The 15,746-nt window shown below is 45.7% G+C and overlaps 1 protein-coding gene across 1 annotated transcript in view; it reads left to right on the top strand.

Moving 5' to 3' along the window:
- The first annotated feature begins 15,337 nt into the window (after positions 1 to 15,337).
- The window catches only part of LOC121278863 (desmoglein-2-like), a 58,607-nt gene continuing 58,198 nt past the window's right edge, over positions 15,338 to 15,746 (top strand). The window contains exon 1 of the mRNA XM_041189320.1: positions 15,338 to 15,531. Coding sequence (XP_041045254.1) covers positions 15,484 to 15,531 — 48 coding nt within the window. The 5' untranslated portion in view covers positions 15,338 to 15,483. The remainder of the gene's footprint in view (positions 15,532 to 15,746) is intronic.

Genomic DNA, 15,746 nt, shown 5'->3' with positions numbered 1-15,746 from the left:
TACCCAAGAATGAAAAGTTGATGCCGGTTATTATGTGGGTATTTGGACATCGCAGCTGACCCCAGTCTTTCTGGTCAAATGCCCCAAATAACAGTCACTTAAGAAGGTCTTAGCAGTGTCCATGAAGCCACTCGAGAAACACTCAACAAAGGAAACATGAAAAAGTGGTGATTTTAGCTTATTACTAGTGATGGCATGACAAACGGTTAATATTTAGCAACATGAATGCACTTCAAAGCAGAAGAGATATCAAACCAACCTCAATTAAACTTCTCTTGATTCATGCTATTTGGTGTTTCGTACAGCAAAGACAGATTTGAGATTAGTTTTGCACTGCAGACAGTCTCAATATTCACGGATTGAATTCTTTGGATTTGCCACTGTGGGTGTGCATTTCTGTCACACGATATTGAAGGTAGGTTTTATATAATGGTCGACGGTTGCTATAGGAACCACTGTCCAAACAGTTGCAACGTTGCACTCTTTTTGTCCACTAACAATGCCGAGGTGGAATGGTATTTGTCAGCTGAAATTGTGCAATGGAGCCTTAGAGGCACAAAAAGATTAACAGGAACTTGGAGTCCAGAGTTCAAACTATACATCTCCAGCTCATCTCTGTGTCAAAGAGTGATGGTCCACTATACAAAATGGGTAAGATCCATAACTACATAGTGAGGGAGTTTGACAATAATCTTAAAAGGTTCTATTTGTTTAACGAAGATTTAAACTGCATTATAGAATTGGATTGTCATAGTCACAATCATAGAGTCATAGAGGTCTACAGCACAGAAAAAGGCCTTTCGGCCCATCGAGTCTGGGCCGGTCAAACAAGTACCTAACTATTCTAATCCCATTCCCCAGCACTAGGCCCATAGCCTTGTATGCCATGGCATCGCAAGTGCACATCCAAATACTTAAATGTTATGAGGGTTTCTGCCTCTATCACCCTTTCAGGCAGTGAGTTCCAGATTCCCACCACCCTCTGGGTGAAAAAATTCTTCCTCAAATCCCCTCTAAACCTCCTGTCCCTTAGCTTAAATCTATGTCCCCTGGTTATTGATCCCTCCACCAAGGGGAAAAGTTCCTTTCTGTCTACCCCATCTATGCCCCTCATAATTTTATACACCTCAATCATATTTCCCCTCAATCTCCTCTGCTTCAGGGAAAATAGTCCCAGTCTATCCAATCTCTCCTCATCACTAAAGCTCTCCAGCCCCTGGTAAATCTCCTCTGCACTCTCTCTAGTGCAATCACATCCTTCCTATAATGCGGATTCCAGAACTGCACGCAATACTCCAGCTGTGGCCTAACCAGCATTTTATACAGTTTCAGCATAACCTCCCTGCTCTTATATTCTATGCTTTGGCTAATAAAGGCAAGTATCCCATATGCCTTCTTAACCACCTTAACTACCTGTCCCGCTACCTTAAGGCACTGATGGACATGCACACCAAGGTCCCTCTGATCCTCGGTACTTCCTAGGGTCCTACCATTCATCGTGTATTCCCGTGCCTTGTTTGTCTTGCCTAAGTGCGTCACCTCACAATTAACCGGATTAAATTCCATTTGCCACTGATCAGCCCATCTGACCTGCCCATCTATATCCTCCTGTAATCTAAGGCAATCTCTTTAGTATTTACCACCCCACCAATTTTCATGTCATCCACGAACTTACAAATCAAACCTCCTACATTCAAATCTAAATCGTTTATATATACCACAAACAGCAAGGGACCCAACACAGGCATCCAGTCACAAAAACACCCCTCGACTATCAACCTCTGCTCCCTGCCACTTGGCCAATTCTGGATCCAATTTGCCAAATTGCCTTGGATCCCATGGGGTCTTACCTTCATTGTCAGTCTCCCATGTGGGGCCTTACCAAAAGCCTTGCTGAAGTCCAAGTAGACTACGTCAAATGCATTGCCCTCATCTACACACCTGGTCACCTCTTCGTAAAATTCAATCAAATTGGTCAGACGTGACCTCCCTTTAACAAAACCAGGCTGACTGTCCTTGATTAATCCCTGCCTCTCCATGTGTAGATTAATCCTGTCCTTTAGAATTGCTTCCAATAGTTTCCCCACCATTGAGGTTAGACTGACTGGCCTATAGTTCCCTGGTGTATCCTTTCCTCCCTTCTTGAATAATGGTACCACATTGGCTGTCCTCTGGCACCTCTCCTGTGACCAGAGAGGTATTGAAAATTATTGCCAACGCCCCTGCTATCTCCTCCCTTGCCTCACTCAACAGCCCGGGATACATTTCACCCAGGCCTGGAGATTAATCTACTTTTAAGCCTGCCAGACAACTTAGAGTCTCCTCCCTTTCTATGCTAATTTCTTTAATTATAGCACAGTCCTTCTGCCTGATTTCCATACCCACAACGCCCCTTTCACTCGTGAACACCGACACAAAGCATTCATTTAGAACCTCACCTACATCTTCCGGCTCCACGCACAAATTACCACTATGGTCCTTAATGGGCCCTCCTCTTTCCTTAGTTATCCTCTTACTCTTAATGTACTTGAATAACTTTGGGTTTTCTTATAGTTTATCTGCCAATGTTTTTTCATGCCCCCTTTTTGCTTTCCTCATTTCCTTTTTAAGTTCCCCCCTACACATTCGATACTCCCCTAGGGCTTCTGCTGTTTTGAACTCTCGGTACCTACCACAAGCCTCCCCCTTTTCTCTTTATCCAATCACTGCAGTAAATCATTATGTAGATGGGCATAGCCAAAGGATAACATCATGCCATGCCTGACCACTGTATGTTAAGTCACTATCCATTATGCCGAAGCTCTACCAAAATCAACACTGTTCTGGTGTGTCGCAGGTGAAGTGAGCAAAATATACTTGAAACATTTACGGTGGGTGGAAAATTGGGATTGTTTGTGCTGGTTTCGGACATTGTGAATGCTCTCAGGCACCTGTGGCACGTGCACGCACCTCTGAGGTGCATCGTACCGGACGACATACTGGTGAAGGTGTTAGTGCACGTGCAGTGAATGATCAATGGGATATGCAGAGCAGGGGGATCATGATGTCAAGCAGCGGGGAATCCTGATTTGGATGCCAGTGGTGTCATTTTGGAGCTCAAAACTCCAGCAACGCCCTCTCTTTCCGGGTCAGTTGTTGGTTGATTTCTTCTGGCTGTTGCTTTGATTCAACAAGTGGCTCTCTAAAGTCAGTTTACGCTGCAAAAGTCACCAGAAAGTGTTGTTTCCTTTTCCTCCTTTCGCAGGATGTGGGCATCACTGGCTAACTGCCCTTGAGAAAGGTGGTGGTGAGCCGCCTTCTTGAATCACTGCAGTCCCTGTGGTGTTGGTACTCCCACGGTGCTGTTAGAAAAGGAGTTCCAGGATTCTGACCCAGCAGCAGTGAAGGAACAGGGATTATTTCCGAGTCAGGGTGATGTGAGGCTTGGGGGGGAAAACTGCAGGAGGATGTGTTCCCATGCATCCGCTGGCCCTTGTCCTTTCAGGTGATAGAAGTCACGGGTTTGGAAGGTGCTGCCAAAGGAGCGTTTGGTGAGTTGCTGCAGTGCATCTTGTAGATGGCACACACACTGCTGCGACTGGGCGTCGGTGGTGAACAAAGTGAACGTTTAAGGTGGTGGAGATGAAGGACTTTTTGCTGATTTCAAGGCTTTTGCACAAACCAGGTGCTCCCAGCCACATGTACATGAGTACACATTCCCATGGAATACAGCATGAGCTGGAGAACATAAAGAGGTCACACAGAGCAGGAGAAGATGCTGGAAGAGGGAAGAGCAGGAGGGGAGGGACTCTCAGTAATGAGCCATATCCACTATTCCGTCCAAAAGACAGGAAGGAAAATATATATATTTATATCTACACCAACCTATCTATTTTATAAAATTATTTTATTTTTAAAATGGAAAAAGGCTTCACCCTGAAATGCCTGATTAGCCATGACTCATGCCAGAGGAATTTCTAACCTTCAGAACCAGCAGGGACCTTTTTACCTTTTAAAGAGGCACTAACTCCCCCTGCAGAAAATCAAATTCCGAAGAAATGCACCAACACCCTTTACATTTCTAAGGCAGGGCACTGGCCAATGGAGATGGTAGATCTGCAAGGACAAACAGGACCCTGATTTCTCTATTAAAACTCTCAAGATTCCAGGCCTGGGAAAATACTTCCTGTGTCCCACACCCAAGAGAAGAAGTGGGAGGTATGTCACATGACCTCCCCCAAGTTGCCAGAAGCAGTAACATTACTGTGTGGAACTGAACTCAGGCAGTCTACCATTTTACCACCTAACATGTAGCAGCAGAAAGAGTTCAGTCCAATTACATTGCCTGGCCCTCATCTACACTGTGTGCTGCTGGAACATCAGAACTCCTGTCTCGGTGCCTATAAGACTCACTCATCTCTACGTACCTTCTCCCATCGTGGAAATCCTCGCTTCTGGAAAGACAGATCACCCTGTAACAGTTTCAGCCTGCTATCCTCTGAAGGAATACACTGCTGGACTTTTGATTCTAGACTCTGGACTCACGTGAAACCATAACCCTTATTTTTATCGTGGTCTTGCCCTGTACCCCTTTCCTTCCCTTATTCCAATTTCATTGTGTGAGTGCAAAAAGGGGTGGATGATTTTGTGTGCGTAAAATAAACTACCCCTCTTATTTTATCTTATCATGAGTTTGCTGTGGGGTTATTAATAGAGGATTGGATCACTCCCAACTGAAAGGTTGGCAAAAATACGCCACCATTTATAAAGAGGAAAATCAGAAGTCAAAAGACCTGTTTAAGGACGGGTAATGAGATGGGAAATCAGGGCTGTTTAAATGAATCCCCCTCCTGTTCGTAACACCACCCAGAGTGTACAGGGGGCAATTCTCTTACCTGAACCTCAGCAAACAGCGTGTGAGATGTCTGCACTTCACTAAAGACATGCTCAATAAAACCTGCCATCTGCAGCAGCAACAACTGCAACCTCAGAGCAGGACGAAGATTGCACTGCCAGTGGCTGTGAAGGTGACTGTAGAGATGATTGTTATGCATCTAGCTCCTTCCAGGCCGGACACATTTGCTACATCTTGCAGTTTGCTATCCGATGTTGCACAAAGGAATTCACTAAGTCTCTCCATTCAATGGCAGCTCACTCCATTTCATTCTCTTTTGCCAGAGTGAGGCAGACAGAGGGAGCATAGGGCTTTGCTAGGGTTGCAGGCTCATCCATGGTGCAGGGCGCAACTGATTATGCTGGCGGTGCTTTGAGGGCACCGCATGTCAACCGTGTGCCACACCAACCCCAAAGAAATTCCACCCCCTCAATGTCCAGCTGGGTGTGTGTCCATAGGCAGAGAATCACACAGGTTAATGCCTGGTATGCTGCCAGTGCAGTCATGATGGCTTCATTCTGCAGCAGTCCATTGTGCCAGCTGGCTTGTTATGGTGGATCGACTGCAAAGGGTATCTACTGGGTGATAAGGGCTACATGCTGACAATTGAGGGAGATGGTGGTGTAGTGGTAATGTCACTGGGTTAGTAATCCAGAGGCCCAGGCTAATGCTCTGGGGACATGGGTTCAAATCCCACTATAGCAGCTGGTTAGCTCTCGTTGAATAGAGAGACTTAGTCAACTCAAGATTGGGTGGCAAACTGTGAGATGTTGCAAATATCTCCTGCTGGTGGAATTTAAATTCCAACTGGTAAAAATCAGTAATAGTGACCATGAAATTATCATTGATTGTTGTAAAAACTTTAGGAAGGCCATCTTGCCCCTACATGTGACTCCAGACCCATTGCGAAGTAGCTCACTCTTCAGTGCTCTCTGAAATGGCCTAACAAGCTACTCAGTACAACAGCAATTAGGGATGGACAACGAACGCTGGCCCACATACCGTGAAAGAATTTAAAAACAGCTGATGCTGTCAGTGCGAGACACATGCATATACTCACTACATGCATTCAATGTGAGCTATGCTGCTACGTGAAACGTGATGTGGTAAATCGTTGAAATACCAGAATAACACTTCCATTGCCTGGGCCACGCACACACAGCTCCTTCCTTCCCAGCTTGCCTGTTCTGTATTGCACACAAATGTAAACTAACTGCCCTTGTGCATTCCCTCAATGTCTCTCTTGCACATGCCTTTGCCTATCTGTCAGAGTACTCCTGCACAGTTTCATTTCCATTGGCTGCAGCATGGCAATGGAAGACTGCTGACTCTCAGGGGAGGAGACTGCAGACGGCCTCGGTGGGCAACCTTGAGCAGGTCTAGCCTAGAAGGCCCGACTTTGGACTGCGCCATCTCAGCAAGGGCAGCAGCAGTCCGAGCGGGCTGGCTTATCGGGAACTGGCTGAGTGACGGTGTTGGGAAAACAAACACTGTCTTCTGTGAGAGGGGTTAGTGCTCCACTGAGCCACTGCCATTCCTCCCCAGGGTTGGCTCCTCAGTAACCCTATAGCAATCTGCTGAAGGGCAAGTTCTTGGACTGTGATACCCTGCAAGCCCCTTTAAACATTGTAATCCACAGCCATGATGGCAGCGGCCTGAGCTTGGAGGGCAGCAAGTGGACTTTGCATGACCTCAGCCCGATCTTCCACCGCAGCATTCAGCCGCATCTCGTGCTACCAAGCAAGATACGATATTGAGCGTCGGACCCTGCATCGCGGTGGGGTGCGCAAGCGTGCTCATGGAGTTGGCCACCGTTTCCATGTGTCCAGTTGGTGTTTGAACCCCCTCCAAGCTCCTTGACATCGACTGTCATCTTTCTGTCAGGCTTCTCAATGCGCTCAGCATTTTGTTATGCATACCCATTAGCTTTCGTCTGGAGCATTGGAGCGAGTCCTATGCAACCAAACTTGGGTGCAAGCCCTCCAGTCAGCTGGCACCTGTGCTATCCTTGTCCGCTGCCCTCGCTATGAAAAAGAAACCTATCAAAACAAAGAGCAAAGCAGCTAAATAAGAAAGAGAAGATAAAGCTAATGGAGTAAACGGGGATGGCCCTTCCAAAGATAGAATACCTCCATGTGCAAAGCAAGTTAAACCTTCTTGAAAGTTAACCTACATCAGCACATAAATTGCCAAGTTCACAATTTGTTTCTTCCTTAACATTTTCGTATCAATCATTGTTAACTTGCTGCAGCTAGCAACATTTACCACTAAGCACTTCTGTAATGCACAGGCTGGAGAGGTTACTCTTTATTCAAACAATTCTCCTGCAGGCCAATGGCGCCCAGTGTCACGGCACTGCTGGCGTTGATCACCACGTACAGATCCAACCTGTGTGCCATCCTCTAAACTGCACCTGCTGTCAGTACCTGAGCTGGTTACTGTGAGTGTGAAGTGGTGTGTGTTCATCGTGAGTCTCCCCTTGGTGTTCCTCCACTGCCTGATCAGGTTACACTTCTGAAAGGAGAAGGCACAAGGGTAAGGTTGTGATGAGGGGAGTTGGGGGAGGGGATGAGGGTGTTGCTGGGGGAATGGGTGGGGTTGCTGCGGGGGGGGGGGGGGTTTAGGGATGCATGGTGAAACCACTGCGGCTTCTAAATTGGAAGACGTATTGGGATGAGGGAGAAGTGGGATTTGAGAAGGAGGATGAAGATCCTCTTGTCTTCAATGGTTTCAGAGCTACCGCTGGCTACAGCCTCAGCAATGGACATCTCGATGATGGCCAGCGCCCTCTCCTCCATTGGCGTTAGGATTAACAGGTGGGCCTGTGCCCCTCTAGTTAGCTTCTGCTGCCACTTTGTCTTGCAAGAGGGGGTGAAGTGTGTCTGTGAATGTGAAGCAATCTGTTTGGGTGATGTGGCTGCTGTGCTTAAATAGCTGGGTGTGTGTGCAAGCTGTGCGACGTGAGGGTGACACTTATAACAATGCTTAGTACATGAGCGTCAGGTGAAGCATATGAATGTTTGGTATGAGTCCAGACTGATAGAGATTGTTGGTAGATAAGTGAAGTACATTGAGTAGTGCCTGAGGCTAATTGTGCAATTGGCAGGATATGACATTTGAAGATGCTTTCACCGACCTTGGCAACTTGTGTGAGGTCATCGAACTTTGCTTGTGGCACTGCACGCAGGTCCTGGGGGCTAGACTGCTGGCATTGCTCTCCACAACTATCTGCTCCCACTGTCTTCTGAGCCTCCTGTCACCCTCACCTCCCCCCACCCCCATGCAGACCCAGGATATCTCTCCCCCTTTCCACCTCATCCATCAAGGCCTCCGGTGCATCTGAAAGCCTTGGAAGCCCCTCTCTCCCAAGTCCGTTGTCTTCCGAGTCAAATTTGATTCCTGCGCGATTACCAGCCTGCAGTGCATTTCCCCTTTAAGCTGTGCAGGCTAGCTTGAAGTGGTGCCAGCCACTCATAATAATTGGCCTCTTGCTGGTGCAGCCAGCCAGACAAACGGCGAGATTAGTCGCCGGACACCACAATCGTTGGCAGCACCAAGTCAGAGTGCCGGCTGCGTTGCAATCAGTGGGTGCAAGTTAATCACACATTGCAATTCCTGCACCTCTTTTCTGGGATTAATCAGTTCTGCAAAATTGGAACAGAAGCATTCCTTTACTTAGCAACAAGATTCAGCCTGGCCGAGAGATGGTTGGTATGCAGATTAAAGGGTAAAGTTCAAGACAATATTTGCATCTGTTTAATGACCTGCGCAGCTACGGCTACAGGGCCAAAGGTTATGTTGTTAGAGGTGCAGCTGTGTAATGAGAAACTCAGCGGGCTGATTGTACAGCCAAACTAGATAGCTAGACAGGAGCGCAAATGTCTGCACTTTACTTAGGATCCCTGTTGGAGGTACTGTTTGAATGAGTAACGCTCAGAGTTTATCAGCTGTTTTATAAATGATTGAAGGTGGGGGAGAAGGAGGTCAAGGCACTGGTGTCAAAGGTAGGCTGTTACACAGAACAGAAGATCTGAGGCTCCCATTGAGGCCTAGCGCAGCTGAGAAGTCCTCCTGGGGGACACTTTTTCATGATGCACCACCCTGTGCACTGTGCCGCTAAATTAAAGAGAAGACTGAAGAGGTGACCTGCTGGAGATCTTTAAGGTTATGAAAGGGTTTGATAGGGTAGACATGGAGAAAACATTTCCACTCGAGGGGGAGACCAAAACGAGGGACGGTGAAAGTAAGCCAGTCACTAATAAATCCGATAGGGAATTCATTAACATAAGAGCAGGGGTCAGTCAGAATTCAGGAGAAACTTCTTTACTCAAAGAATGGTGAGAATGTGGAATCCGCTATGACAGGAAGTGGTTGAAGTGAATAGTATAGATGTATATTAGATAGTATGAATTTAAGAGGAATCACATGAGGGAGAAAGGAATTGAAGGATTTACTGATAGGATGGGATGGAGAGGTAGGAGAAGGCTCGTGAGGAGCACTCAGATCGGCATTGGGTCAAATGGCCTGTTTCTGCGCTGTAGATTCAATAGAACTTGATATAACACCCCTCTTCCTATTCTGCTCTGCTGTGGGAAACCTCTTCCACGCTAGTGGCAGAGCCAATATCTACCTTGCCCTCAATACTCTGGGAACCTGTGTATCGCCTTCAGACTTTGAATATTTGTTATGTCTGCCTGGTGAAAGATACACACTAGATTTTCACTCCTTCAGCAAACAGCTTGTGTGCAATAGCATACAAGAGATTGGACATACCAAAGGTAAATGTATTTGGAGAGCGGTCACAATAGAACATTGCATATTTCACACATAGCGTCTTCAGGTTCACTATATAGCTCAATTTTGTGCTTATTAATTATCTCGTGTGGGAGGACTTGTTCATCATTGAGACTACGATCTGTCTTGCAACCTCTACCTTAATTATTTGGAGTGAGTATGAGGTGAGTTGCCTTCTCCCACCCTATATCTCACATTATCAGCATACCACTATGCCACTGCCTCCCATAACCCTTAATACCCTTACCCAACAAGAAACTAGCAATCCCAAGTTTTGAAATTTTCAATTGACCTCTCAACCTCATTAGTTTTTTTTGGGGGGGTGAGAATTCCAGGTTTCCATTATCCTGTGTGAAGAAGGAGCTTCCTGACATGAGCCTCAAATGGCTTGGCTTGAATTTTTAAGGTTCTGCCCCCTTGTTTTGGACTCCAAATGGAATAGCTCCTCTCTCTCTCTCTCTCTACCATATTATATCCTTAAACACCTCAACTAGACCACCCCTTACTCTTCAATATTGGAGGCAATGCAAGCCTGGCCTATGAAACCTGTCCTCATGACTTAACCCTTTAAGCCCCAGTATCATTTTGGTGAATCTAGGCCACATCTTTTCCGAGGGCAACATATCCTTCCTGAGGTGCAGTGCCCAGAACTGAACTCAGTGCTCGAAATGGAATCCTTTCAGAGCTTTACATTACCGTAACAAAGAAAGACAGCCAGATACTGGAGGGGGTGGGAAGGGGGGAGCTGATGTAAAGGACTATTAAACTGATAGCAAGGATTAAGCGCCTGCTTTACGAGTCTACAGAAATTTAAGAATGTTTACACTGGAGAATGAGAAGTGCAGAGGATGTATTCAAGACCTCAAACAGAAAAGACAAGGTAAACACCAAGATAGTTTTAAGTTTAGTCAGCACAGAGGGTGGTAAAGGTATGGAATGTCCTCGGTCTCCAAATTGTAAAAAATTAATACGTAGGCAGTGAGGAAGGTACAAAAAAGATTTACAAGGATGATGCCAGAGCTAAGAGGTTATACCTGTCAGGAAGGATTGAACAGGCCGAGGCTCTTTTCTCTAGGTCACCTGACAGAAGTCTTTAATATTATGAAAGGTTCTGATAGGGTAGATGTAGCGAAGATGTTTCCACTTGTGGAGGAGACCAGAACTAGGGGGGCCATAAATAGTCATTCCAATCGGAAATTCTGAAGTAACCTCTTTACCCAGAGAGTGGTGAGAATGTGAAACTCGCTACCAAAGGGAGTGGTTGAGGTGAATGGCATAGATATGTTTAAGAGGAAGCTAAGAGGACCAGCAAGTAAGGGAGAAAGGAATAGAAGGATATGGAGATGGGGTGAGATGAAGAGTGGTGGGAGGATATTCATGTGGTGCACAAACACTGGCATGAACAAGTCTAATGGCCTGTCATGTGCAGTCATTTCTAATACATTAATCGAAAGCTAGTCTCAGTAATGGTGACCATGAAACCATCATTGATTGTCATAAAAATCCAGCTGGTTCACCGATGTCCTTTAGGGAAGGAAATCTGCCGTCCTTACCTGGTCTGGCCTACATGTGACTCCAGACCAACAGCAATATGGTTGACTCTTAACTCCCCTCCGAAATGGCCCAGCAAGGGAAATTAGGGACGGACAACAAATGCTGGCCTTACCAACAACGTCTACATCCCATGAATTAATTTTTTTTTAAAAATTTGGTTGCTCCAACTGAAATTGTAAATTGCAGCAAAGTGAGATAGTAAAAACAGAGGAGCTACAAGTTCAAAGTACGTGAAACTATTGGCCGAACCAAAAGCTATGAATAATGTAACAACAAAAATACACCAAAATGACTCAAAAAAACACACAGAACCAAGTGTTAACCAGACCAGGAAACAATAAAGTACTCATTACAGAATTGAAAATCAGAATATATTTTCACTCCAATGCTCTTTCTCATACCCAACTAGAGAAGATCGAAAAGTTGGCTAGTATCTTAAAAATGGGCACAATCCCTCAACATTCAACAACTTAAGAACACCCCTGACCTGAAAAAAAAATTAGTCACATGAGTTGTGTGACGCAAGCAGTAGGGGCCGGATTTTCACAAATTTTCTAGCTCCCACCTTGATATAAAGGGCCCCAATACACTCAATTTTCATCCCACGGAGACAAGGGTGGGATAAAGTCTGACCTGCCAATCCCGGAAGCAGATCCTAGGCAGCTACAGGGTGTTAGGCGAAGGCCAACATGGCTGGTTAGAAGGCCAGCCTTGGTTCTCTGGGCCTTTGTCATACTTGTTTTAGAAGCTGTTAAGCCCTCTAACCCTCACTCCTTACACTCCCTCACCCACATACCAACCCCCCCCATACCCCCTCAATGGCAGCTTATGCCACCCACCCACCCATCCTCATGCCCCCTCATTTTTACCATGCAACATCCATGGCCTCTCATCCAGTATCCAGAAAGGGCAGATCTCAGGAGTCATGTGGAGATGAAAAAAAAACTTCTAACAATCTAAAACAGCTCTTACTCACACATACTTGATGGTGAAAAACTTTCACTCCTAGTTTTTAAATCCCCTCAAGTGATTTATCTCTTATTAAAATAAACAAACTTCTATTCAGTACCCACATCAAAGACAGATAATCCTTTGGTAGCCTCTTTAAACTGTCAATCAAACAGTGAACTCAGAACCCTCTGTTGAGACAATTGTGGTTTTTAGAACTCAGTCAAATATTCATAATAACATGATAACAGCCCTTGGGAAACATCAACGAAGACCTCTATTGCAACTGTACAAACAGATGGTAATGTTTTTTTCTAACCTGCACCAGGTGGTCTGTCAATCAGAGCAATCCAGCAGAATTTCTTTAAACTCTCACTGGCAGTTTAAGCCTGTTCTTTTCCCAAGTTTAGCGAGCATATCTAAATGTAAAAGACTTCTAATTATGACACTTATCCATCCTTCAAGAGTATTTACATCCACTCCATCAATTCCTGACACCTACACCGCAGGTTAGGCCCTTCAGCCGGCCAAAATGGGGTCTGTTTGAACTCAGCACTAAGTTCAAATGGTCCTGCTGAGTTCAGGTTTCAATCGTGTGTGAATCACACCCATTCCCCTTCGCCCTGCCGGCAAAAATGGGATATATCAGAAATGGGGGCAGGACTTCTTCAGCCGGGTTGTACCCACCATTTTTAAAAGGTGCCCCGAGTGCTCCTGACTTTGAGAAAATCCAGCCCTAGGCAGTCTGGACTGACCTTTTCTCATCTAATTTAATAACTAACATGCCTCAATAAGATCATCTCTCAGACCTTCCTTTCCCAAGTGGAACAGCCTGAGACTATCTAGCCTTTCCTGATAACTTGACCTGCTGAAACTAGAGACCAGTCTCATTGTTCCCTTCTGCACTCCCTCCAGAGTCTCTACCATTTGTCTCAGCAACAAGAACTGCATCAAGTACTGAAGGTGTGACCTGACCAGAACATTGCACTCATGACAATCCTCTGACTCACGATCAGCTGTTCCGGCTATCTAGCTGTTCTCTCCATCGGTAGATTGGGTGGGTGATTACTTTGCAGAACAGATCTCTTTAGTCCACAAGCGTGACTCCAAGTTTTGTTGTTCTGATTTCTGCTCCCACTCCCACCCTGACCTCTCCGTCCTCCACCTCTGGCAAACTTCCAAGGAAGATCGGGGAGCACCGCCTTATCTTTCACTCTGGCACTTTAACAACTTCTGGACTCAACGTTAAATTCAAAGAATAGATTCAGATCGTAACCAAAGAGAGATTGTTGTAAAGCTGTTCACAATTTCAGGCCATCCTGAAGCACTTTACTTCCTGTTTTTTGAAGTGTAGTCACCATTGTGATGTAGGCAACACAACAGCCAATACACATACAGCAGGCTCCCAAAAGCGCATTGAAAAAATGACCAGATTATCTGCTTTGGTGATACTAGTTGAGGTGTAAACCTTGGCCAGGACACTGGGGCTCTTCTTACAAATTTTTTTTTATTCTTTCATGGGGTGCGGGTGTCGCTGGGCAAGGCCAGCATTTGTTACCCATCCCTAACTGCCCTTGAACTGAGCAGCTTGCTAGGCCATCCCGGAGGGCAGTTAAGAATCAACCACATTGCTGGGTGTCCGGAGTCATGTGTAGGCCAGACCAGAACCGAAGGATGGAAGATTTCCTTCACCAAAGGACATCAGTTGGCAATCGATAATGGTTGCCATGGTCACCATTACCGAGACCGGCTTTATATTCCAGGTGTATTAACTGAATTCAAATTCCACCGGCTGCCGTGGTGGGATTTGAACCCATGCCCCCAGAGCGTTAGCTGAATTATTAGTTCAGCAACATTACTACTACGCCATCGTCTCCCCCCGAAATCATCATCAGAGCCCGAAAGAAGCCGCACGTGTTAAAGTTTCCGTTTTTATTTCGAGTGTTATTAATTTGTAAAACTATCCCTCCATCAACATTGCTCAAAAAATAAACAACAGATTATCTGGTCAGTGCTGTGTGGGGGCTTGCTGCGCACAAATTGACTGCTGCAATTCCTATGTTGGAAGATGATGGTGTAGTGGTGATGTCGCTGGACTGGTAAATCCATCGGCCCAGGATAGGAGTTCAAATCCCACCACAGTGGCTGGTGGAATTTGAATCCAAGTAATAAATCTGGAGTTTTAAACCTAGTCTCAGTAGCGGCGGTGGCCATGACAACTGTCATCAATTGCTGTAAATATCCTTTAGGGAAGGAAGTCTGCTTTCCTTGTGACTCCAGACCCACAGCAATGTGATCGACTCTTAACTGCCCTCCGAAGTGGCCTCGCAAGCCGCTCAGCTCAAAGGCAGATAGACGACAAGCGTTGGCCTCGCCAGTGACACTCACATCCCACGAAAGAATAAAAAACAGTGACAACAGTTCAAAAAAATTAGCTGAAAGGTGCTTTGGGATATCCTGAGGCTGTAAGTCCCCCTCTGTCTGTCTCTCTCTCTCTCTCTAAGAGAAGGGAATGAGGTCTGAGTGGAGGGGAAACCCACCCACTGAAAATTGCACTATGAAGAATATGCTGACACACAACGATTCCTGTAATATCCAGAAAGGGAAAGCGCTTGGGGGGGGGATGCAGAGTCAGGGTTGCCAATTCTGGTCTGGGTGTATGCCAGAGAGTTTCGCCTGTTTCCCACATCCCCAATATTTCTGTAACTAATAAACTCTTATGAAAACACAACCATTTGTTTTTCGATGACTCACACAAGTTTCTTTTCAGCTGGTGATCAGGGGATTAATCTTTCAAGTTTAGAAAATTCAGGACTGAGTTGTAGACCCGAACGTTACGTTCGTGTGTTCAGCAACAACAACCAAAAAAAATTGCTCCAATAATGAAGCAATTGTTCATCAGAGCCTTTCTTTGGCAGCTGTAATTTAAGTAGTCGCTTTGATAAAGTTTGGCCAGAGGCCCTTTGTTGTTAAGGGGGCTCTTTACAGTTTCTAAGGGTGGAGACAGTGTCGACGCCCGGACCAGAGGAACACGTAAGGGCGGTTTCTCTCGCTGTGTACCTGAGGTTTCACTGTATCATTCTCGCCGGGGCAGATCCCAGCAACTCAAACACTTCTCCCCCTGGGCAGGGCGCGGTCTCCTGTACCTTCCTAAACCGGCAGCCAGTCCCCTTTCTGCACTCACTCGTGCGCTTGCTCTCAACAGGTGAAGGTAGCATTCGTTTTCCTGACTAGCACCCTGCTGCTGTAATTAAGATCCTCGGAGTAAGGTCTGGGAGGTGGATAAAAGGGAGAGAGAGAGAGAGACCACAAGCATGCCTTGGATTACACCAAGAAGTATTCCTTGCTTCCTACTCTTTATGGTGAGGATTTTAATCACTGCAAATTTGGGAATTTTTAAACATGAAGAGGGTTTTTGCAGTTTGCAAACTTTTAAATTTATCCTTTCAATTTTTAATTGCAAAAGTATTTTTTTATAATGTTATTGTGCCTTTCTCAATAGCAAAAGCCACTGTGCATTTAGCCACTTTTTTGCAAACTTTTGACAATCAAACTTTCTACTGTTCAGCATTATCCT

The sequence above is a fragment of the Carcharodon carcharias genome, chromosome 6, assembly GCF_017639515.1.
Source record: "Carcharodon carcharias isolate sCarCar2 chromosome 6, sCarCar2.pri, whole genome shotgun sequence".
NCBI lineage: Eukaryota > Metazoa > Chordata > Chondrichthyes > Lamniformes > Lamnidae > Carcharodon > Carcharodon carcharias.
Note: the sequence above shows the minus strand (reverse complement) of the source record. Positions and strands in the feature narration are given on the sequence as shown.